The 25,467-nt window shown below is 43.2% G+C and overlaps 1 protein-coding gene and 1 long non-coding RNA gene across 2 annotated transcripts in view; one reads left to right on the forward strand and one right to left on the reverse strand.

The window, feature by feature from the left end:
• LOC311579851 overlaps positions 1-25,467 on the forward strand; it is a 140,881-nt gene that overhangs the window by 18,247 nt on the left and 97,167 nt on the right. The window lies entirely within an intron of this gene.
• The window catches only part of NLK (nemo like kinase), a 140,350-nt gene that overhangs the window by 11,008 nt on the left and 103,875 nt on the right, over positions 1-25,467 (reverse strand). The window contains exons 4-7 of the mRNA XM_084750730.1: positions 10,157-10,263; positions 8,323-8,408; positions 5,961-6,170; positions 2,913-3,014 (exon numbers count right to left, since the gene is read on the reverse strand). Coding sequence (XP_084606856.1) covers positions 2,913-3,014; positions 5,961-6,170; positions 8,323-8,408; positions 10,157-10,263 — 505 coding nt within the window. The remainder of the gene's footprint in view (positions 1-2,912; positions 3,015-5,960; positions 6,171-8,322; positions 8,409-10,156; positions 10,264-25,467) is intronic.

Consider the following 25,467-nt stretch of genomic DNA (forward strand, 5'->3'; position numbering starts at 1 on the left):
AAACCTCTAATTGCTGTTAGCAATTATTACTAAAAAAATAATTTTTTATCTAACTTGGAGTAGTTGGTTAAAAGCTTAAATAATAACTAAAAGATTAGTGTGGCCAGGCGCAGTGCTCCATGCCTGTAATCTCAGCACTCAGGGAGGCAGAGGCAGGTGGATCTCTGAGAGTTGGAGGCCAGCCTGGTCTATAGAGAGAGTTCCAGGACAGCCAGGGCTACACTGAGAAACCCTGTCCTGAAAAGCCAAAAAAGATTAGTGTGATTGGCTAATGCCACCTGATGCACCTAGGAAGAAGGAGCTCAGTGGAGGGGCTGCCTCCATCACTGGCCTGTGGGCATGTCTGTGGCATTTTTCTGACTGCTGCTGATGTGGGAGGACCCAGCCCACAGTGTGTGGTGCCACTCTGGGCAGGTTCTGCGTGGTATAAAAAAGATGGGTGAATGTGAGCTTGGGAGCAGACCCGTAAGCAGCCTTCCTCTGTGGCATTTGCTTCAGTTCCTGCCCTGCCCTCCCTCAGTGGCGGACTGCGTGACCTGGGGGCCATAAGATGAAATGATCCCTTTCTTCACTTTTTTTTTGGTCCTGGGGTTTATCAAAGCAATAGAATAGTTAGTTAGTTCTAACTAAAACCCATCTGTCACTTTGACTCTTCTCTGAGAGGCTCACATCCATGTTCTCTGTATGTTTTGTCTGGCCATCCTCATGCTTAACATTTATATATCATTTCTTTAATAACTTGAAAGCAAATGAGTTTTTAGACATGTCCCTCAGGAGACTGGCACAACAACTCCACTTTGCAAGCACAGGGATCTGAGCACAAACCCCAGGACCTGGGTGGGGACAGAAGGAGGCCCTCTGCACAGTGGCTAGTCAGTCTAGCCTAAGAGGGGAGTTCAGGTGGAAACGCTGTCTCAAGTGAGGTAGACCAGAGATTCTGAGGATGACATCTGAGGCTGTCTTCTGGCCTCTACATGAACTCATACCTACACGTACATGTATATCCACCTACACATACCAGCAATATATGAATAGGCACAGGCATACAGACATTAAAAATAGCACACCTGAAATCTAGATATATTCTTCTACTAAATAACTTACAGTAGATGTAATAAGATGGAGCATGAAGGGCTCCTGTCAGCAATAAAAACCTCGCTGAGTATAAGCAGGAATCTTTTCTGAAAGTCAGCAGTGTGCATGCATTTGACTTTATGTAAGTCCTATTGTGTTTTATCTCATCCTGCCTTGTTCATTATCGTAAGGGGGAATTCACTTAAAACTTCTCAGTTAACTTTATAAAGACCCTTTATTAGGTGAAGTAAGAAAAGAGACTAAAGCAAAGGCTGTTTCTATATCAACTGAGATAATGTGGTTTTCTTATTTAAAATGCTGGACATAATACTAGATTTTCTGTAAACTATCTTTATATGTCTAGTGCTTGGTCACTTTATTCCTCCTGAGACACTTGGTTCCCCCATGCACTCTTGGCTGGCATGGGACTTCCCATGTTAAAGGTATATGCCTATACACCTAGCATAATATATGTTTGTTATTTTTTTTATTTATTTTTGACAGGGTCTTGAGATGCAGCCCAGGCTGCCTTTAAACTGTGGATGTTTCTTCTTCAGCTTCCACAGGGTGGAGATTATAGAGAGGCACAATTTTTAAAAGCATAGCCTTTCCTACTATTTTTAGTGTTAATCTTAATAGCTAATGTTTAGTAAGTGTTCTGTATGTGACAGACACTATTCTATGCTCTCCTTGCATGCATTACTTCTTAATTATTAAGAAACCAGGGCAATGCTGAGAACACTAGCCTTGGCTTGTCCTGCTCAAACCCTATCGACTCTGCTTGTTTCTTGTTCCTAGGAAAAGTATTTTCCTTATTCACCCTTCACATCGTTAAATTTTCTGTAAAGGGGATTAGGAAAATGTTTGCAGAAAATACTGCTTAATCAAGAGAGTAGAGATAAAAAACCATCCTGGTAGGCTGGAGAGATGGCCTCAGAGGTTAAGAGTACTGGCTGATCTTCCAAAGGTCCTGAGTTCAATTCCCAGCAACCACATGGTGGCTCACAACCATCTGTAATGAGACCTGATGCCTTCTTCTGGCCTGCAGGCATACACGTAGGCAGAATACTGTACAAATAAATAAATAAATCATAAACAAAACAAAACAAAAACAAAAACACCATCCTGGCTTCAGCAGTGATTTGGCTGGTGGCAAGTAATACTGACTATTAAGAATCAGGCAGTCTGTGATGGTGCACGCCTTTAATCCCAGAACTTGGGAGGCAGAGGCAGGTGGATTTCTCTGAGTTCAAGGCCAGCCTGGTCTACAAAAAGAGTCCATGACAGCCAGGGCTCTGTGTAACAGAGAAACCCTGTCTCAAAAAACCAACAACGACAACAACAATAACAACAAAGAAAGAAAGAAAAGAATCAGGCAGTCATTTCCTCTTGTAGCCACATCTGGGACTGATTTGACACTAGCAGTAAGAGTACAACAGCGACTACTTTACACCCTTGCAAGGCAAAGAGGTACCAGTTATTTGGGCTCAGGGTTTGAACAGGGTATCTTAACTCACATGCACTGAGGTCAAAGCTTTCTCCCGACACACTGATAAACCAGGAAACCACCAAGAGGTCACTTGTCACTGATAAGCAATGGTACTATAAAAACATAAAACAGGAGCATTTTTCTCCTATGGTACTACACATGGCCACATGCCATTTTCTATTGTGGTCATATACACAGAACAGAGATCTTACGTTTGGGTATCTGTTTGTATATACGTGTCTATATATATAAAAGCTATCTGAAACCTATAAGCAACATGTCTAGGATAGAAATGCTTCTCTTACAGCTAGCTGCCAGAGATAGCCTGTTCCCCTCTTTACCTCTTTACCTGTTTATGAGGACCCCTGAGTATGTGTGCCTTAGCACCTTCACAAGCCGTCCTCATTGCTTCCAGTGATGGCGTGCCCAACAGATCTGTGATCAAATCCAACTGCAAGGGAACATGGAATACAGGTTGACAGTAGCTCACAGAAACAACTTTTCATTACACTTGAGTTGCAAATGAATGCTTTTTTTTTTTTTTAATCTAAGAACCACAAAAACTTCAAGTAAGCTCTGATAAGAGCCCTTTCTTGTACTTTCTGGCCTTTTTGTTTTGTTCTGTTTTAAATCGGGTTAGGTGGTATGTTCCTGTAATTCTGTAACCTGTGGGGCTAAGACTGGAGCACTGTGAGTTTGAGGCCAAGCTGGGCTACATCCATGGAAAGTGTAGTGTTTGAACACTAGAGTAACGTCAGGGTCCGTGTCGGTATGCCCCACTGATTTAAGACTACTGCATTTATAATCTTTGCAGACAGTGGCTAAGGACTATTCTTTTCAAACAGTTAATGAATTGATTTTAATGCTTCAAATGGATTTAAGCTAAGAGGCTAATCTATGCATCAGATACATGCAGTATGATAAACATCCAAAGCATTCCCGCCTGAAATACAGGCTGAGCACTTAACGTTGGGACTAGCACATACCTGTTACATTCTAGAAATCTTTTACATTGCCAAAAAATGTGGAGCTTAGAAAACTATAATGCCACACAAATCTAGCTGGGCATGATAAAAGACTGATACAATGGTGTTCCTGTAAACCAGCCTTTGTAGGTAGCAAAACACCTCACCAATTTTCTGCTGCTGAAATTGTTCTGACTCCATGACCTAATTAACAGCAATATTTCATTTGGATCCCCCGAGGACGGGAAATTCATGTCTGGAGATCACCACTTTCTACACTCATCTCATCCACAGAGCAGCCATCAGCACCAGTATCCGGGTAATGGAAGTGCTTGAGAAGCTTGCCTTCCACTGCAGGTGAGACCTCTGGGCAGCTTTCTGAGGGAGTGTGGCAACTGGCAGGGCTCTAACAACTACACTCACGGCACAAGGACATGACCACCTGACGGGTAACCCAGAAAATTGTCTAAAGTGGGATAGATCCACGGAAGAGGAACACTTTGATGAAGTCGGCTGCACAGGTGCTCAGTGCATTTATTTCTCTAAGACAGAAAATGTAAGAGGAAATAAATGACTACTTCACATACACGTTAGACTACTTCTGTATGTGGTATCCGGTTCCTGTCATGACCTTTACCCCAAACACACTGATGACAACTGGAGAGTTAGTTACCCAGTGGCTATGCAAGGCTGGAAAGCTCAGACTTACAGACTTCACTAGAACCTGTTATGTGGACCAGGCTGGCTTCAAACTTACAAAGACTCCCCCAACCCCACCCCCTTCTCAAGCGCTGAGATACCACACTTAGCTCTAAACAGTTTTTATTTTATGAGTATTTTTTCTGCATGTATGTCTGTGCAACAAATGTATGCAGTGCTTGAGGAGGCCAGCGTGCGTCAGAACTCCTGCCAGACAGTTCAGACAGTTGTGAGCTACCACACAGGTGCAGCCAGTGCTCTTAACAAAACAGTTCTCTTGTTTGTTGTGTTTTCTTAAAAGACAGGGTCTCACTATATAACCCTGGCTGGTCTGGAAATCTCTATGTAGACCAGGATGGCTTCAAACTCATAAAGATCCACCTGCCTCTGCCTCCTAAGTACAAGGAGTCAAGGTGTGTGCACCATGCCGCCTTCAATTAGTTTTCAAACCTAAAAAATTATTATTATTATTTTTTTGTTTGTTTTTTGGTTTTTTGAGACAGGGTTTCTCTGTGTAGCCTTGGCTGTCCTAGACTTGCTTTGTAGACCAGGGTGGCCTCGAACTCACAGTGATCCACCTGCCTCTGTCACCCGAGTCCTGGGATTAAGGACATGTGCCACCTCGCCTGGCTTATTTTTTACTATTTTTATTTGTGTATGTGTGTGTACTTAAGTGCAAGTACCCTCAGAGGTCAGAGCCGTTAGAGCCCTCTGAGCTTAAGTTACAGGCAACTGTGTGCCACCAGACATGGATGCTGGGAACCAAATTCAGGTCTTCTGAAGAACAGTAAGTGGTCTTAACCATTGAGCTATCTCTGCAGCTCCCCTAACTCCTTTCTTCTTCTCCTTCTTTTAAAAAAGATTTATTTATTTATTATTATGCATATAGTACTCTTGCTGCATGTACACCTGCAGGCCAGAAGAGGGCACCAGATCTCATTACAGATGGCTGTGAGCCACCATGTGGTTGCTGGGAATTGAATTCAAGACCTTTGGAAGGTCAGGCAGTGCTCTTAACCTCTCAGCCATCTCCCAAGCCCTCTTATTCATTTTTATTTATTTTTAATTTATTATTTTTTTTTTTTTTTAATTTTTGACTTTTTGAGACAGGATTTCTCTGTGTAGCCCTGGCTATTCTGGACTTGTTTTGTAGTTTTGTAGACCAGGCTGGCCTTGAACTTACAGAGATCTGCCTGCCTCTGCCTCCCAAGTGCTGGAATAAAAAGGCGGGCGCCACCATGCCTGGCTTGCAAATGATTTTTTATGGCTAAATTTTAATTATCTTCTGGTGTTCTAGCTTTATCTAAATATTTTAGCCCAATTATAAAAACAAACTTTTTTTCTAAACATTCAGATTTGAAGAAATCAACACTGAAAGTGCACAGAGAAGTATGCAAAGTCATCAAATACATTTTCAAATGATTGCGATTCAGCTGGAAGAACAGATGCCTCCTAACAACTCAGGACTGTACCTACGCAACTACAGAGCTGAGTCGGCTGCTATGCACCACTGCATGTGGTAAAGTCAACACTTTCTCTAATAAGCTCCCAACTTGCAGAATGAACCTCTGCAATCTCTGACTTTATAACTTTCTGGCTTGCGAGTGAACCTGAATTTGCTAAAAGTCAATTAAGACAGTATTATGAATAAACTCAAGATGTGTGCAAGATGGTTTTCCCTTCAAATCTATTGCAGAATTAAAAGCAAATGCAGCCGTAAAGTGCAATCACACCTGCTGAATGGGACTCTGTGCCTGAAACAATATTCTTCGGCCCAGTAGTTCTGCAAAGATGCACCCGACAGACCAGATGTCAATAGCGTTGCTGTAATGCCGGCTGCCCATCAGGATCTCCGGAGCCCGGTAATACTGAGTAACGACTTCCTGAGTCATATGACGGGATTCATCTAATTCTTCCACTCTGGCCAATCCAAAATCACAAATCTAAATAGAAAAGACAGTTAGGATATTATCAAGCAGACACCTGCCATCTTTCGTTCATTTTTGAGACAGCACAGCTTTAAGCTTGCTACACAGCTGAGGACGGTCTTCAACGCCTCATCTTCTGTCCTGTACTTCCCAAGCGCTGGGATCTTAGGCATGCACCACCAAGCCCAGTGTCCTGCTTACACAACAAAGACATATCTGAGAAGAAGGAAACTCGATTGAGTTTCCCTTGTAGTCCTGCCTGTCCTCGACTTTCTTTGTAGACCAGGCTGGCCTCAGAATCACAGCGATCCACCTGCCTCTGCCTCCGAGTGCTGGGATTAAAGGCGGGCACCACCACGCCTGTCTTAAAAACATTTTTTAACTAAAATGAGTTATGGGGATCAGGTTCTGGTCTTGGTCTACATAGTGAGTTTCAGGCCTCACTGTGTGAGGGCTACACAGTGAGACCTGCCTCCAAAATAAATAATAAATAGGATAAATACATACAGTTGCGGATCACAAGCCCTGTTTAAACATTAAGAAATGGCAGGAGGAGGAACTCAGACATACAAAAGGAACACTGGGGAAGATTCTAGGGCAATTAATTTTCCTTTGGAAACAAAAGAACGAACCCGTGTTATCAGCTACTTTCAAGGAGAACATCAATAGCAAGTGCTTTATCTTGCTGTAGTTAACAGGGGCAAGCTCTCTGCAGACGTAATGAAGGGCTGTCACTGACACGCAGCACAGCCCACCAGCTTTTAAGGAGAATTGATCCACAGCTCAAAGAAAGCATTTAAAATAAAAACAAACTTATTTATATACTTGGCTTTAATATTTCTTTAACTGCCAACACTTATGTAATACTAACAGTCTTGATTATTTTGTAAGGAGGCAACACTGAGAAATCAGTTGTTTCCGTTTTACTGGATCAGCTGAAATGCTAAGTTAATCACTGCAGCCTGGCGCTCTGTACGAATCGGCCACCCGGAAGTGAACTTCTATTAGCTGACAGAGAAGGTGCAATCCTAAGTTTTTATTTCAATTATTTTTTCTTTTCTTTTTCTTTTTTTCTTATAGTGTTTCTCTGTGTAGCCCTGGCTATCCTGGAACTCACTCTGTAGACCAGGCTGGCCTTGAACTCAGAGATACAATTGCTTCTGCCTCCCAAGTGCTGGGAATAAAGGCATGTGCCAGCCAGCTTCTGTTTTTCTTCTAAAAAACATTTAAATTTATGTGTATGTGTACCACATGTATGCAGGAACCCAGCGAATCCTCTGGAACCTGAGTTATAAACTTTCCTAACCACTGAGTCCGCTCCAGCCCCTATTTCTAGTTTCTCTGACGAGGAAAACTATGATGGAACCCCACTATTCAGGAATTTGGAAAATATATTTGTAGATTAGAGGTATGAGCAATGCACACTGTGGATTTTGCTGTTAGTGAGTCTCTTTTAACTAACAAAGGACAACAGGCAGTAGGAACCAGGAAAAATAGTAAAAATGAAGTTGATGACTTGAGATTTAGGGACACTTGTTTGGTGTTGTTTTGTTTTTTTAACATCTTGCCTTTACTTCTGAAACACTGGGGTTCCTATCATGCAAACACATGTGCAGCTTTGTTATATTTTGAGACATGGTCTCTTCCTATTGCCTAAACTGAGCTTTGGGGATTATTAAATATAAATTTTCTCTGAGAGGGAGGATTGATTTGACTACCATATTGTAGGAATACATCCACTAGGTGCGCAGCATGCCTTTTAAGCACGCCTGCGCTGCCTTTTGCTCCTGCAGTGCAACAGCGTACAGTGACGTTAGCCGTGTAAGATGCAGACACCTTCCCAAGCCACCCCCACTGTCACAGAGGCAGAGGCTAAGAGTCTAACTCCTCCTGATAAACACTTCCTATAATATGGAGCAATCTGAAAGGATACTGGTTTTGAAAGAGTGCCATTCTCTTTAGAGGCATTGTAATTCTCGTTGTAGAGTTGAAAACAGAAGCAAAACATGTGGGGGGTGGGGCGCCAAGACCACAAATTAGTTCCAACGGCTTTGATGAGTGATGGGGCTGAAGAAAAGTGTTCTCCATACTTCCGGTGAAGTAGGAAAAATGATGCTCTTGAGCCAGATATTTGATTTCCCAGGATAGTAAATAACTGAAGAGCTACCTTCAGAACACAGTTGCTGTTCACAAGGAGATTCCCTGGCTTAATGTCCCGGTGTAAAATGCCAGCTGAATGGAGATATTTCAAACCTGAAACAACAGACACATTTAATTGCAGATACTTCATTCCTTTTACTTGAAAAACCTTACATGAAAACCAACTAGAAGATTAAAAATTATCCCCTAAACAAAAGCTAAAGAATACTACTAAATGCGTGGGTTAGTCCCCTTCAAAACACCTTATTTTTGTTGCAATAAAATGTCACAAGGTTTGCGCATGCCAGAGACAATGGCTATAATTTTAAAAATTACATGGCTTGAAGCATAGGTAAGCCTGCCAGGCCCGTGAGTTAAGGCTGCCCACGAGTGGATCCCTGAGCCTCAGTGAGGCTCCTAGACGGAGTTCTGCTAGTGATACTCCCAGCCTGTGACTCTGAACCTGCTCCAACAAAGAAGTTCCCATTAACCTACAGGAGACCTTTCCAGGGATAAGCATTTCAGTGACAGGACAAAACTCAGTGACCTGCCCAGATCTGTCAGCAGCACTTGCCACTACTGACAGCCGAAAGCACTTAATCATCTCAAAATATTTTTTGACATCTTAAAAGACTGGTCTTCAGTACCACTGTAAGTCACAATCGTATACTGATTTCTTTTTAAAATAAAGTATAAACTGGGCTCAGCAGCGCACACCTGTGATCCCAGCCCTTGGGGAGGCAGAAGCAAGGCAGGCAGATCTGAGTTCGAGGCCAGCCTGGTCTACAAAGCGATTCCAGGACAGCCAAAGGCTACATAGAGAAACCCTGTCTCCAAAAAACCAAACCAAATCAATTAAACAAACAAACAAACAAACAAACAGTAGTAAAACACATTCTTCACAACTGTAAATGAGCCAAGAATTCCTCCCATTTCCTTCGACCACAGAATATCTACAAATCTATCAGTGGTGAACTTGTTTGTTGTTATAATACCATCTGTGTTTCGATCCTTGAAAGATGTTGGTTTTCAATTTCTTTGTAGAATTTAACTCTATTAATTCTGTGAAAAAATGTACTTCACCAGATAAGGAAGTGGTTTCATCTTTAAATAACTTTGTCACGGTAGCTCTCTGGACACAGCTGATGGCTAGTGGAGGGAGGGATTAATCATACTGGCCTAAATTGCTTCTCAGTCAGGTCTGTGCTCTTCACAGGCAGTCCCTTATTTAGCTGCTGTCTCTGCTGCCTTCTCTTTCTGCTTTGGGTTGTAAGGGTCATGTTGAATTGAGCAGGACTCAGCTATGGCAGGCAATATTCGGACAAGCTCACCAATGATTGTTTTGAAGGATGGATGTCTTCCATAGAGGACAGTCACATTTTTTTCGAGACAGGGTTTCTCTGTGTGTAGCCCTGGCTGTCCTGGAACTCACTTTGTAGACCAGGCGGACAGTCACTTTTTAACTTAGTTATCTGATGCCATACTCTGTGAAGAGCTAAAGGCAGTTAGTACGATTTATGACAAACTTCTGTTTACCTGCCTTCCTAGATTAACCCACTTGCCTGCCTTCTGTGCCCGAATGGGAAAACAAACAAAAAAACCAAAAAACCCAAAAAACATTTGGCCACCATAAAAGCCTCTTATTAACAGACAAGGATGTGACAGAATCCAAGTTCAATACCTAGCACCTCTAAGCCCCACACCTCTTAACATCAATATAAAAATAGTGAAAAAACTTTGGCTGAAACAAGTCAAAGTGGGTTGGGGGAAGGCTTGGAAGGCCAGAGTAAAGTTCAAATAAAGAGCAAAATGAATCATCTATACCACCATGCTGTCCTTTTCTTGATAAATAGAAATCTTACCTCGTAAAATCTGATAAAGAAAAACTTTGACATGATCTGAGCTGAGTGGCTGAGGAGAGACGATAATTTTATGTAGGTCACTCTGCATCAATTCTGTGACAACGTATCTTCGGAGTGTAAGTTAAGGAATCAGCAGAGAACTGGCCCCCAAACCCCTCGGTGTCGCCAACAGAGTTAAAGGGTAACTTCTGTTCTCAAGGCGGGAAGCTTGAAGACAGCTAGCTTCTAGACAGCCCTATAAAGGTGAGAATTCCAGCAACTACAAGATTAAACAGAGCTTAAATTAAAACAATTTACATGTTTAAGAACTGAAGTAAACAAACAAGTGATCTCCTTACAATTACCACACACAAGAGAAAATTAAAAATAAATGCTTTAAAACAACCACCAGGCCCAGGCAAAGTGTAAAGGCCTGTTAGTCTCAAGGTTTGTGAATAACTGGAATGTTCTTTAACTTGAAAAGGGGGTTGGCAACCCCATCTTAAACCACCAGCAAAAAAGATCACAATCCCCCCATCAACTGTGGCTGAAGGACTTTGTAAAGTATGGTACTGGCCAAAGCACAGGAATCGGTAAATTCAAACCCAAGCCTCCGGATTCAGAGCGACGGAACCTTCCACTTGGTTAACTCTGCATGATTATGAAGCCTGTTGCTGAGCTCAGGACTCAGCTGCAGTCTCAGGTTTTTGTTCAACTGACACGTGGCAGGTGATCAAAAGCTGGAGACTGGTGAGCCACGGGGAGGTGGAATTCAGACTTTTTACAAGACACATAAATATTACAGCCATTAAGGAATCCCCTTTTTGTTCTATTTTTTTTATTAGAATAGGTTTATATTTTACTCTGTGTGCAGTTAAAACTCACTGAAACGTTTCTTTAGATAACCTTCACTTCACACACAGCTTTTAAAGTGAGCGAGAAAAGACAACACAGAAGAGGGAGAATCTGTGCTAACATCTGACGTGTGGTTGAAAACTGCCCCCTCCCAGAGCTGCTTCCAGATAACCAGTGGACATGGGAGGCTTTCCTGCTCTCGATGGCTGTGGCTCTGGCTCTTCTGTCCCTTCTTCTTTCCTTCCCTCCGAATGCTGAAGCATCCCAGGCTTGGTGCTCAGCCCTTTCCATTACCACATTCACCCTCCTGAATATTCAAGTCCAGCCTACTCCTTCCCTCACACCACCAAATGCCAAGCTTTATTTAGCCATCCGTGGCATCTCTCTCTCCACGAGAAAGTCCTGCTGGTTTTGCAGAGGTAAGTCACAATTAGGCCTCTTCTCATCACACCTGCTGCCACTGCTCTGCAGCCAGAACAAACGTTTTTGTTTTTAAATACACACTGGCATTTAATTTACTGTACAGAAAATACAATGTTTGTTTCTGTAAGCACGCCTTAAGCAGAGAGGGCTGCAAATACCCTGGAGACATACTCACGCCCAGTGCTGCCCTGGTAGTGTGAGTAATTATGGCTTTTTTCTTCTTTTTTAAAGACAGGGTCTACATAGCTCTGGCTGGCCTTGAACTCACAGAGATCCACCTGGTCTCTGCTTCCTGAGTGCTGGGATCAGTTGGCACTGGTCACTTTTGAAGAGCTCACATTAACCAAGCCCTACTCTCCTCCCCAGAGAGAGCAACCACTGTCAGCCTAACTTACTAAGTTCTCCTGCCTGCCTTCTGGGAAGTGCATGTGATGGAGGGAGGGAAGGCAGGAAGAAATGCTTGGGACAGAAGAGAACCAAGAGACTCATTGCCAAGCACAAAGATGTGGGCTCCATTTCAAAGCTGGTTCAAAGACAGACCTCGCAGGCCATTATGGATGGGTAGGAGGAATAAACCGATGTCGTTAGATGCTGTAATGGCACGCGCATTATGTTCTGATGAGGGTCCCTATCAGATAGGCATGTTTAAGCATTTATAGGTTAAATAATGTGATGCTTGGAATCTATTTTAAAATACTTCAGCCCTGTCTCAAAGGGTGGGGTAGGAACAGAGACAACTGGAAAAAAACGTCTAGCTGAGCCTCTCAGGAGTTATATATTCCTAGCTCTACTTTTGGTGTATTTGGAAGTTTTCTTAGATTTTTTTCCCCCTGGGGGGGAAAAAAACCAAAAGCAAAGCAAAATAAAAATGTTCTTTTCAGAAAAGTAGGTGAATGAAAGGTAAGAACTACCCAGGACTCCACCTTTTTGTTTTAAGACAGTCTGACTAGTTGTGGTGGTGCACACCTGTACAATTTGCTGAAGGAGGCGGAGGCAAGAGGATCACCAGTTAGCTGCCAGCCTGGGCTACACATTTTAGGGGTCTGGAGAGATGGTTCAATGGTTAGGAGCACTGTCAGCTCTTCCAGGGGCCCTGAGTTAAATTCCTAGCAACTACATGATGGCTCACAACCATCTACAACGAGGTATGGTGCCCTCTTCTGGCGTGCAGGTATACATGCAGATAGAGCACTCACACATAAATATCTCACGTAGCTCAGGCTGGCTTTGGATTCAGTCTGTAGCAGATGACCTTAAATTTCTTATCCTCCCTTTATCTTCTAAGTATTGGAAAATATTGGTTTATGCTACTACAGCCATTTCCAGATTTTTCACTTAATCTATCACTGTTAAAAATCTGAGTTATTTTTAATTCTTTTTTTTTTTTTTTTTTTTTTTTTTTTTTTTTTTTTACTATTTTAAACAACCTTGAAACAAACATTATATACAGCTTTATGTCAATCTGGTTGATTTCTTCAAGTAGAACTATAGTACATCATTTTGAAGTTTAAAATATAGTGAGCAATTTCTCATGCTATTGAGATCTTTTATATTAAGTGCTTTAAAAACCATTCATCTTCTATCCTATGTCATGAGCTGCTCTTGAAGCCTTATGTTACTGCTATCAAAGGGCACCTCAATTGTGTGTGGATCTCAGGTGAATTCATTTTCCCAGAAAAGAGCCATGTTAGAGACACAGGCTGTGCTGCCAGAGTCCTGTGTGAGTGAGGTGATGAGCATGCTGTGTCCAGGAGACAATCCTGCCCTCTCCTGCAGGCTGGAGGATGATGTTGCGTCTTGCTTCCTCCCCCACAGGCCAGTAATCAGCCCTTGGTGATTCGGCTGCATCCCTGCTTTCCAGGAGACACCTGGGGCCTCCAATGCTGGGCTTTTTTTTTTTTTTTTAACACATCCCATAAGAATCAACCTGTTTTGTGTTCTTACTACAGTTAGCTTAGGCTTCTGCTTTTTAGATCTTAACATTTAATCACTTACTAACACTTTTAGTACAGCTGCAGTAAAGAATGACAACCGACGGTCTCAGGCTGAGAACGCCACACGTGCGTGCGAGCAGGAGAGGGAGAAAAAGAACACAGCAGTGAGAGCCAATCGGGTCCTTTCCCAATTTCTTTTCTCACAGGATCTCACACAACCCAGGCTGACCCATCTCCATAGCAGATGGTAACCTTGGGTTCTGGGCCCCTGAACTCAGAAAAGCCCTTTACCCATGGAGTCATCTCCCTAATCCTTTTTTTTTTTTTTTTTTTTTTGAGACAGGCTTTCTTGTCTCAAAAAGGACCTCGACCTCACTATGAAGCTGAGGATGACCTTGAATTCCTGTTCTTGCCCCCACCTCCTCAGTGCTGGGTACCGATGAGCACCATGCCTTGCTCACAGGCAGGGGCTTACACATGCTAGATGTGCTAACTACTTTTGAGAGGAGGGAGCCTCAATGAGAAAATGCCTTCTTAAGATCCAGCTGCAGCCAAGCAAGCCTGTAGGGTACTTTCTTAATTAGTAATTGATGTGGGAGCGCTCAGTCCATGGTGGGTGGGGCCAGCCCTGGCTGGTGGTCCTGGGTTCTATAAGAAAGCAGGCTGAACAGGCCATGGGGAGCAAGCCGGTGAGCAGCACCCTCCATGGCCTATGCATCTGTTCCTGCCCTGTTTGAGTTCAGGTCGTGACTTCCTACCACGATGAACAGTGATGTGGAAGCATAAGCCACATAAACCCTTTCCTCCCCAGCTTGTTTCTGATCCTGGTGTTTACCATAGCAATAGTAACCCTAAGATACTAGTCAAGCACTCTCGCAGCTCAGCCATATGCCCGGCCACTTTGCTGTATTTTCTAACTGTGTAAGACATTTTCACTTGTAAAGCTGTTTTCTATATTAAGAACATTAACCCTTATGTATGTGCTAATTTTTTTCCTAAGAAATATTAATCACAGGACAGAAATAGAAACCACTACAATTCTGCACCAGATTAAGCAGAGACACACACAGAATTTTTAGACAAGGCCTCACTACGCATGGTTCAGGCTTGCCTCCATGCTCATCCTGCTCCAGCCTCCCCAGCGCTGGGGTTACAGTGTGTCCTGACTCCTGGCTTCAGTCCCCAAGCCGTGCTGAACCTCTAAATTCTAGAGATCAAGGAAAGGAACACTCCACAGAGGAGCCTGCACAGGCGCCATTATTGTGTTCCAATGGTGTGAATTTTGTTGTTCCCTGCCCCCCAAATCTCCCATGCTGAAATCCTAACGGTAAGGGCCTTTGGGAGGTGATACGGTTATGAGGGCAGAGCCCTGGTGAATGGGATTAGTGTCCCCATAAAGGAGGCCCGAGGGAGCTCGTTAGTCACAGGTTACAATGAAGAAAGACTGCAGCAGGAAGAAGGCCTTGGTCAGACATCAAATCTATCACCTCTGAATTCCCAACCTCCAGAAAAGATTCCTACCATTTATAATCCATGCAGACTTCAGTAGTCTTTACAGCGGCCCAAATGGAGTAGGGCAGTTGTCAAGCTGGGGCTTTATTCAGAGAAGACAAGTCCTAAAGAGAGGACACACTGAGGCCCTTATCTCTGTGGAATGTCAGCCATGTCGGCCGACTTTACTCACAGCCTTCTCCTCCAGCACTGAACGTTCGTTTCTTGCTTGGATAAAGAGCAGGCTCTATCTATTCTGCCTTCTGCACTGAGGACTGGCAGCCCAGCTGTGACTCCAGAAAGCTGTGTTGATGTGACAGCTGATATGCATGCCGGCAGAAGGGCAACAGCTTCATGCTCAACGTTATCAGGGTGAAGGCTCAGTGCTGGCACTTGGTAAATCTTCCTTGAACTTAGAAGTGGAACAAATTGACATAAAATTCAGGAACAGTGGGAAGGGCCTTGTGTGCTTTCTTCTAACAGTGACTGTCTTTTCCAAGGAAGGAGAGAAAGGGCCAGGATCAGTTCTGTGTGTTGGTGTGAAGTAATGGCAGGTGTGTGCAGGTGCTCATGGAAGGCAGAAGGGGGCATCTGATCCAGGGCTGGAGTTCCAGCTGGTGTGAACACAGGCGCTCCTGGAGAGCAGGAAGCACTCACGCTGAGCTATCTCTCCAGCCACAACAATTCCTTATAACTAAATACTCCTTTCTGAAAGAAATAATGACATTTCATTCAGCATTACAGACACCAAGTCGAGATGAAGCTCACACCTAATAGATTTGGATAAACCGGAATACTGTTTGGCAACAAGATTCCACGCTGCTAAAAAAAGGATGGCTTTAAACAAGTCAGGTCTTCCAAACCAAGACCACAAATTCACATGCACAGCCCTCACACAGCATAAACCAGCGGGCATTTCTTCTGCTGAGCCCAAGTTGCTCCATCACCACGGCCTTGTCTCCAGGACCCAGGAACTTGAAAGCCCTTCCAGCCAAGCTTCTAGGAAGATGTTTAAGGAGAAATTAAAATGAATGTCTTGTTCCTAAGACAATGACAGGCTGGATAAATTCTAGCTAAGTAGAAATCTAGGCAAAACAACACAGAGCTCCTGTCCACTTCAACACTTGTCTGCTCACCTTTGTGGAGAAATGTCCTCACTCCCTTACAACACTGAAAAGTTTAAGATGAGGGGTTGTTGTTGTTGTTGTTGGTTGGTTTGTTGTTTGTTTTTGTTTTTCCAGACATGGTTTCTCTGTGTAGCCTTGGCTGTCCTGGATTCACTCTGCAGACCAGGCTGGCCTCGAACTCACATCGATCCACCTGCCTCTGCCTCCCAAGTGCTGGGATTAAAGGCGTGCGCCACCACACCCGGCAGATGAGGGTTGTTTTTTTAATTATTAAAACAGCAGAAAATGAGTTTTTCATGCTTTACGTTTAGCATAGTACACTCTAAAGAGAAACGTGTCTTCAGTACATGAATGGAGCGTTCTTTAAAAAGCAACCCAACCGCCAGGACATTTAAAATTTTTCTTGGAAAACACAATTCCTGAATTTGAAAATTTAGCACTGTATCTGCAAAAATCCAGAGGTAACACATACTGAGTTATGATAAGGTTTCTGCTTTGCTCTAGCAAAATCCTCTGAAGTCTCAATCCCCAGCATAATGTTTCCCAGATGTCTAAACTAGTTGCCATGCCAACTAAAGGAGCTTAAATTAAATGAGGGCCTGAAAAGGCACCTGCATCACTCCAGGTCTGTTGCACATTAAATAAAGCTCTCTTGACAGGGCCTCAGAGGTGTCATTAACTTGAACAGCATCTATCTGATTATTGTTTGAGTAATTTAATGAGGGTCTCCACACAAGAGTAAAAACAGGGTGCTATTACCCTCTCCTGGTCTTTTTAAATGGGACAGCCTCTCTAACAGCTGGTGTACCTACTAGGTCAATGACTTCGCTATGGTCTTTTTAAGTTATCATCGGGAGAAGATGACCCATAGAACCAGAGCTTAGACTTCCAGGGGAATATTAGCAGATTAACCATTTCCTAGATAAAAACTTGTCATTAAAAAATAAGATCATTAAAAACACACTGTGCATGGTGCGCCAACCTCAGAGTGATTTGAACAGCCCTGCTGTAAAATAAATTGCTGCTGATTGCGGCAATTAGTTAAGTAGCTCCATGAGATATGAATTTCAAAATGTACTGATTTGCTTTAGAAACACGAATGATGCAAATGAACAGTGATAGTCAGGGCTTTGGAGCAGGCGCTGCAGCTCAGGCTCTGCGTGTGACTCAGCTCAGCCAGTGACTCTGCGTGCTTTAAGGAGTTGATTCCTTTTTAAAAGTTAACCTCTCAAGCTTCTTTACTGCTTTCTCAAGCGCTGGTTACCAGAGGATGTTACTTAGTAGACACACAAACCCAGGCTAGAGAGTTTATATGAGTTACCCAAGGTCACGTTTCCAGACCAGAAAAAGCCAAGACTACCTTACAGCTCTTTCTGCTTTTTAAAGATTTATTTTTGTTATTGTTATTCTTATTATCACATATTTTTACAAGCAAGGCGGTGGTAGTAGGAGCATATGAGTCGCAGCAGGGGTCAGAGATATGTGATGCCCCTGGAGCTGGAGTTACAGGTGGCTGGTGAGCTGCCTGGACTGGGAATTGAACTCAAGTTCTTGGGAAGAGAAATATCTAAACTATTGGGCCATGGCTTCAGCCCATGGTCTGAGACTTCCTGACTGCTAGGCAAACTACTTCCCGTAGGAGCTTGCTTTATACACCTACAACCTCATGTTGTTACCCAAACACCACCAAGCAAATGTCTGCTTTCTATTGCTGTGATAAAAGTCCATAACCACAAGCAACTTGGGGCGTCCTACAGCTTACAGTGCACCATGCAGGGAAGTCAGGGCAGGAGCTCAAAGCAGGAAGGGATGCAGAGGCTATGAAGAAATGCTGCTTACTGGCTTGTTTTCTTATCACCAGCCCCAAATGGGTTGGGCCCTTCCACATCAACCATCAGTTGAGAAAAACACCCCCCACAGGCTGGCCTACAGGCCAACCTTATGGAGGCGTTTCCTCAATTAAGGTTCCTTCTTCTTAACGAACCTATGTCAGATTGAAAACAAAAACCAACCCAGACTGCAGACTACTTTGAAATAAGGCACAGCTGAATTCTGTACTTTTAGTTACAGGTTATGATAAGAAAACAAAAGTTTTTTTTTTCTTTTTTAAAAATGTAAAACTTATATTCACCTGTGTCATTTCATTTGTATCTCATTTGCAACTATTTCTATTTACAAGTATAATATACCGAGGCTGGGAGGTTAAGATGCCTGACACAATACTGAGTTTCAATCTGCTCTAATGATGCTTAAGTCTTTTCAGTGATGCACATCAGGCTGTAAGTCAAACGATGCCACCCTCCTGCCAGGAACTGACAACGAGCAAAGGTTAAAGAGGATCTCAGGAAACAGGTCTGCTTCACTGTTTCCTTGCCCACTTCTACCTCCTGAGTATCCAGTGTCTCCAGCCTTATTCATTTTGTCCTATTAGTCAAATTATAAAACTAACTCTGACAATTCAAGCAACATTTTCTCTCCATTCATATGACATGAATCATATGTGGTTATTTAAATCACTACCTAGACTATTACTTTTGACAGAAACCGAAGATGAGTGTGCTCCTCTCCCCCACATATGTGTGTTCATGTATATATAAAAAAGACAAGGTATTCCAGGGTAATTTTTGCACTGTGGTAAGATAGAAGGGTTGGCTATTAGCCCTTAATAGAAAAGCAGAACCAAAATGATAAATTATATTATTAGAAGTATAAGTCAAGCCTTTGATAAGAAAGCAAAGTTGAGCCAGGCGGTGGTGGCGCATGCCTTTAATCCCAGCACTCGGGAGGCAGAAGCAGGCGGATTGCTTTGAGTTCAAGGCCAGCCTGGTCTACAAAGTGAGCCCAGGGACAGCAAAGGCTACACAGAGAAACCTTGTCTCAAAAAAAAAAAAAAAAAAAAAAAAAAAAAAAAAATCAAAGCAGGACTAGGGATTTACCTTAGTAAAGAACTGCCTGCCCAGCAGTGGCAGGGGACAGAAAAGGTTGATTACCACTGTTAACTCTTTGAGCTGAGGATATTGTGCAGTGATGCCATTAGCTAGTCAGGAGGCAGGCTGATGCAGCAGGACCAACTTTGAGGCTCTAGCTCAAAGCAGAAAGAGCTGGGAATATAGCTCAGTAGAAGAGCGCAAGCAAGTTCAATCTTCAGGACCCAAACCCAAGCCCTCCATCAAACAGAAAGAAGTAAAGAGAAAAAGGAAACAGCAGGTAGCAACCTTTCCTTTCTATCAAATGAAATGTCACATATAGGGTATTAACTTTCCTTTTCAGCCACAATCTTGTATTTCTCTGCAAAAGACATTTACATATAACTTCTAAAAAATCCCTTTACTGAAAATAATCTTGGCGTGAAAATTACAGGGCTGGAGAGAGGGCTCTTGTAGATGACTTGAGCTCTGCTCCCGGCACCCATGTTGAGCAGCTCACAGTCACCTCCAACTCCAGCTCTAGGGAATCTGTTGCCCAAATCTTCTGACCTCCACAGGCAACGGCGCCTATGTGGGTGTGCAACGGCGCCTATGTGCGTGTGCTCCTACACAGACATAAAAGGCTGCATAGGATTAAGTAAGAAGCATCTTTAAAAATCATGTAAACAGATCAGGAGTAATAGGTAAACCCAACCCCACAACAAGACATTCCTTAGAATAATGCGCGAGACACACACACACACACACACACACACACACACACACGTGTGTGTGTGTGTGTGTGTGTGTGTGTGAGCAGTTGAGCTGTGAGTGCCCAGTGACCTGCCAGACTCCTACAAAGGCTGCTCAGGACAAAATCAGAGGATCAAGCTGGGGGTCAAAAAAAAAAAAAAAAGAGTTGGGACAGAGAGGGTGAGGAAAAAAGAGGGGTGCTGAGAATGAAACAGGTCTGTATAATTTTCTCTTAAGTAGGAAAGAGTATGCGAAGATTAGAAAAAGAATGTAGAGCCTGGCAGCCAACGGCAAACACCTCAACGCTAAGCCTTCCCTAACCCTTGCTGCAATTAAAACAAATCTGAACTTTGATCAATATTTATTTAACCCATCTCTAGGATGCTACATCTACTTTAGGAAGTAATTTAAGAATGCAAGATAATCAGCTTCATGCCAGAAATCCTGACTGCCCCAACTGTCAAAGATAATTCTGGGGGGAAAAAGGTGATACAGTTGCTTTACAAACAAATGCTGACATCAAATTCTGACCTTCTATTAAGAGTAAGAAGAGTGAGTACTTTTCTGTTTTTAGGAAATCATGATTACTCAAGCAGTCTCAGAGGCTGCAGGACTGATGCCAAGAGCATCTTTGTTTAACCATCATCATTAGCATCAATAAATACTGACTGGGTACCAAGTGGGTCTAGAGAGCATGCTAGCTCAATGACAGGACAGAGAAAAAAGATGGACGAATGCAAAGCAAACAGTCTCAAGGGACTGAAGAGAAACAGACATTGATACATAAAATGAAGCAACAAGAACAAGGAAACAGGATTTTTCTGCACATGGACACAGATGCTTGACCAAAAAGGAAAAACAGTTGCTATATACTTGACATTTTGTTATGCACCTAAATTTATTTTGCGTTGTCTATTCCCACTAACTCCCAGAAGCCAGTCCTACTACCACAATCATTACATAGAGGAGCAGGGGGGCCAGGAGGGTCCATGAACTAGTCAACGGTCACACCTAGCTCGAAGCAGACCTCTAGCACTAAAGCCCAGCCCTTGTTCTCAACTATACCCTGTCTGTGAAAAAAATGAAGCAAGCCCCAGAAATATAAAACCACACGACAAGCTAAGAACAAAATAATTACACTTCAGAAGGGAAAAGGCCTGGAAACTGATCTTTAAAAATGAGAAGCTAAACAGATTGAGCCGGTGGGAAGGTGGTGTGATGTGCAACCAAAATGGTCAGGGTTACAATCCTGCCTCTGCCATTTACCAGCTTGGTAACATGGGCAAGTTATGTAACTTTTCACATTTTGGTGCTTATAAAATAGGCAAAATGATGTCCTTGCCAGGATTAGGCAACTGGGCTTAGAATCACAGTGTCTGTCACAAAGGGCAAGGGAACGAGGTGGCAGTCATCATCATCACCTTTACAGAGAGGGGGAGGGTGGAGTTTTCTTAAGTACCAGTGCCAGATGTTCTACATACATAATTCATCCACCTGTAAGAAGACTGTTATCTTCACTGTCACCCGGAAAAACATCCAGCAACCTTCTCAAGGTCAGAGGTCAGCAAGCTGGGCAGGGGATCAGAATATGAACTCAGGACTACTTGAAAAAAAATATGTCTGTGGTCTTATTTGTCTGTCAGTCTCTCATCAGGTGTGTATGGGGGGGGGGGGCAGTAGGAAAAGACTGCAGGTGAAGTAAAAGAGCACAAGTGAAAAAAGGAAACTGAACTGATGACACATTTTAAGCCAGGTGATTTAAAAATGAAAAACCAGTCAATTTCAAAAGAACATCACTGCTGAAGAAGGAAAAGTATTCATTCTTTAGTAAGGGAGGCATCAGTTTAGCCCAGGCTGGCCTTTTTGTCTTAGCCTCCCAAATGCTGAGATTATAAATGTGCCCTCTCCTGGCAAATCACTCACAATTTTTAACTTTTTGGCTTTGCAGTGCACTTTTTATTTTTTAGTTATTTTATTTTTTATGTGTATGGATATTTTGCCTACACGTGATGCCCAAGGAAGCCAGAAGAGGGTGCCAGATCCCCTGGGACCTGGGTTACATATGGCTGTAAGCCACCATGTAGGAGGTGGGAATTGAACCTGGGCCCTCTGGAAGAACACTAGGTAACACCCCCCCCCCCCCCATTTTCAGGGCAAGGTTTCTCTGTGTGTAGCCCTGGTTGTCTCAGAACTCACTCTGCAGTAGATACTCTTTTTTTTTTTTTTCAGTATTAACTACTGAGATGGCTCACCTCTCTAGCTCCCACTGTTCACATATTTTTAAAAATATTATATAAGGTTTATTGTATGAGCATGGGGAAAGAAGGGAGGGAGGGATACCATGAGAGAGAAAGAGAAAGAGAGAGACAGAGAGAAAGAGACAGAGAGAGAGAGACAGACAGACAGCTAGACAGACAGAGACAGGGAGAGATGGGTAAGACGTGCAAGAGGTAAGCTCACATATTTTTTTAAAGTACTTTTTTTGGATTTTCTTTTCCTTTTAGAAAAAGATTTATTTTTTACGTATATGAGTGCTCTATCTACATGCACATCTTCATGCCAAAGAGGGCATCAGATCACATTATAGATCTGTATAGTAAGCCACCATGTGGTTGCTGGGAATTGATCCTGGGTCTTCTGGAAGAGCAGAAGTGCTCTTAACCGCTGAGCCATCTCTCCAGCCCCTCACTGTTCACGTATTAATGTAGTTTTATGTGACTTTTTCTAGTACTGGAAAATATTATGTTCACCATTCTTTTAGAATTTAGTCACATATGGACAAAAAGCTCTTGTGCTAGAAAAATGTTTTCTACAGGATGTGTCACTTTAAGTAGGCCTACACAGTTGGTTTCACATAAACTGAAAACTAAAAAAGAGATCAATTCTAATAAGATCTAATCTCTGTGAGAACTCAGGGAACTTGCCATGTGGATTCTTGGCACTGGCAAAGGGTTCTGCACTCCTGGGCTCAAGAGTGATAACAGCCAGCTATAGGTTAGCATCTTGCAGTTGAACACTGTACACATCCAAGACCAAGCCCAGAGTCGGCAGAGAGGTGCAGTGGGCAAAGGTGCCTGCTGCCAGGCCAGACCAACTAATTCCTGCAAGTTGTTCTTTGGCATCTGTGTGAGCACCCCTCCCCCATGCAGATAAAAGTAGTAAAAATAGCTGGCCCTGAACTTACTTTGTAGTCCAGGTAGGCCTTGAAGTTTCTACCTCAGCCTCACCACCAGGCCCAGCATCACCTGATGCTATTTTCTACCATCTGGTTTTCCTGCCTCAAGTAAGTATCACTAAGAGGAAAAGAGTTCCAATTAGATATGTAACATTAGACCTATGGCCAATTATGTGATCCAGGGGTATTAATATTTAACAACACGCATAGAGGAAAGCATTAGAACCAGTGGCTTAGAAATAAAGAGGATGCTGATAAAATACAGACTCATGCTAGTGTGTTAGGTCTATTAAGTTTCCTGAGGTACTGCTCTCAAATTGAGTTGCTAGCAGGAGACACAGCTGGTCTGTGAAGTAGCTAAGCGCCCCACTGATTCCCCATATCCTCCAATTAAGGTGAATCTGATGTATTTATAGTGACTCCTGAAACCTCTAGGTACCCACGCAGCACACACATCCTGGTATCTAGCAACCTTAAAAAAAAAAAACAAAAACCCAGAAATGGAGTCACAACAGTGGGATCTGACAGAAGAGATGAAATAAATACAGTCCCGAGAGTTTCCTTAAACCCTCACACCTGAATTAAGTCCGGCAGGCAGCTCACAATCAAAGGTTAAGCAGAAGGCTAAGCAGTGTGGGAAATGATAATAGGGTTCTCAGAGGCTCAAATTAGGTGTGCCTTTGTAGATTTGATCCTTCAGACCAGCTGGGGAGTTTTAGAGAGACATTTGTATTTCACAGAGAGGTGAAAAGACTAGACAGGGGCTGCCCCTCCCCCACCTTCACCTGGAACCTAGGCGGTTCAAAGAGCTGGTGTGAATATGTTGTTCCAACTATCGAGAGAAGGAAAAAACTCCAACTGGGTCGGAACTTTTAAATGACTTCTTTAAAAAATAACCTTAGGATTCAGTCATAGACTAAAGCCTGGATAACCCGTGTAGACAAGAAGAGCTGGCAAGGGCCCTGAAGATGTGACAACTGTTACAGGGAGGAGGTTCTTAAGATTTCAGGTTCAAGAGCAATTTATGCCATGGATCTACTTAGTGATGGGAGAAGCAGGAAGAAAGGTCCAGTGAGGATCCGGCCTGGACCGCAGAAGGGCTACCATACCTCCCAGTTAAAAGAACACCGGTACTAGAGCCAGTCTATTCCATTTTAAGAGCTAACACTTTTAAATTCTTCTAAAAACAAACAAACAAACAAACAAACAAATTTTACTTATGAGTATGGGTGTTTTGCCTGCATGTAGGTCCATGAACCACATGAAAGCTTGATGCCCACAGACAACAGAGAGAGGGGGTTGGATCCCCTGGGACTGGTGTTACAGAATCAAACCTGGGTCCTCTAGAAGAGCAGCCAGTGTTCTTCACTGCTGAGCCATCTCCCCAACCCAACTGGAGAGATGCTCAGCGGTGAAGAGCACTGGCTGCTCTTCCAGAGGACCTGAGTTCACTTCCCATCACCCACATGGCAGCTCACATGTCTGTAACTCCAGCTCCAGAGGACCCAGCACCCTCACAGATACACATGCAGGCAAAACATCAATGCACACAAAATAAAAAATAAACAGCTTTTTTTTTTTTTTAAATTCTCCAGCAACCATACTGGGCAGCTGACAACCACTTCAGGGTATCCAGTGCCTTTTTTGGCCTCCATGGGCATCTGCACTTACATGAACATACCCTCCCTGTATACACACAACACGTATACAGATTAATTTAAAAAAGAAAGGAGAAAAAAAAAAAAAAAGAAACCACAAAACTCAGAGCTAGAAAGATAGCGGAGATTAAGAGCAATTGCTGCTATCCTAGATGATTGAGTTTAGTTCCCAATACCTATGTTCAGTTTCAGGGCAGCCTCTATGGGCCCACACATGGAGACACATACACACAACAACAAGAACAAGAACAAGAACAAGAACAACAACAACAACAAACTCTTTAAAAAGTAAAACTTAAAAACCTTCCCCATTATATCCACAGCAGGCTATTTCCAGACATTTGGGAAAGCCCATCTGGCACCCATGAATCCACAGCAGCTGTGGCTGCCTGCACAAGACCCACACAAGATCAAGCCAGTCACCTTCCCAGTAGGACGGGGGAGTTATTTACAGTCCATGGCTTAAGGGTGTGGCTTCTGTCGAGCAGACTGAACACCAATGGGTGGCCCCAAACCCATTATGTATGTATGGGCAGCATAAACTGGACTCCATGGGTCAGTAATAAACCAAACAAGGGGCTGGAGAGATGGCTTAGTGGTTAAGAACACTGGGTGTCCTTCCAGAGGTCCAGAGTTCAATTCCCAGAACCCACATGGCAGCTCACAACCGTCTAAAACTGTATGTGACCAATTTTGGTGTGTAGCTATACATGCAAACAAAGCATTCTTATACATAAAATAAATAAGTCTTTAAAACAAAACAGCCAGAGGACACAGAATTGTGAAGCAGTAGGAAGGTGGGGTGTGTGGCTGGGAGGAATAGCAGGTAAGTATGACCAGAACACAAGAATGTTCTTAAAAAAGGAAGCTGGGCATGGTAACACACGCCTTTAATCCCAGCACTCAGGAGGCAGATTGCTGTGAGTTCAGGGCCAGCCTGGTCCATAAGTGAGTCCAGGACAGTCAAGGCTACACAAAGAGACCTTGTCTTGAAAAACCAGGGGGGTGGG

Source organism: Acomys minous (assembly GCF_964271855.1).
Source record: "Acomys minous genome assembly, chromosome: 12".
In the NCBI taxonomy this organism is placed as follows: domain Eukaryota; kingdom Metazoa; phylum Chordata; class Mammalia; order Rodentia; family Muridae; genus Acomys; species Acomys minous.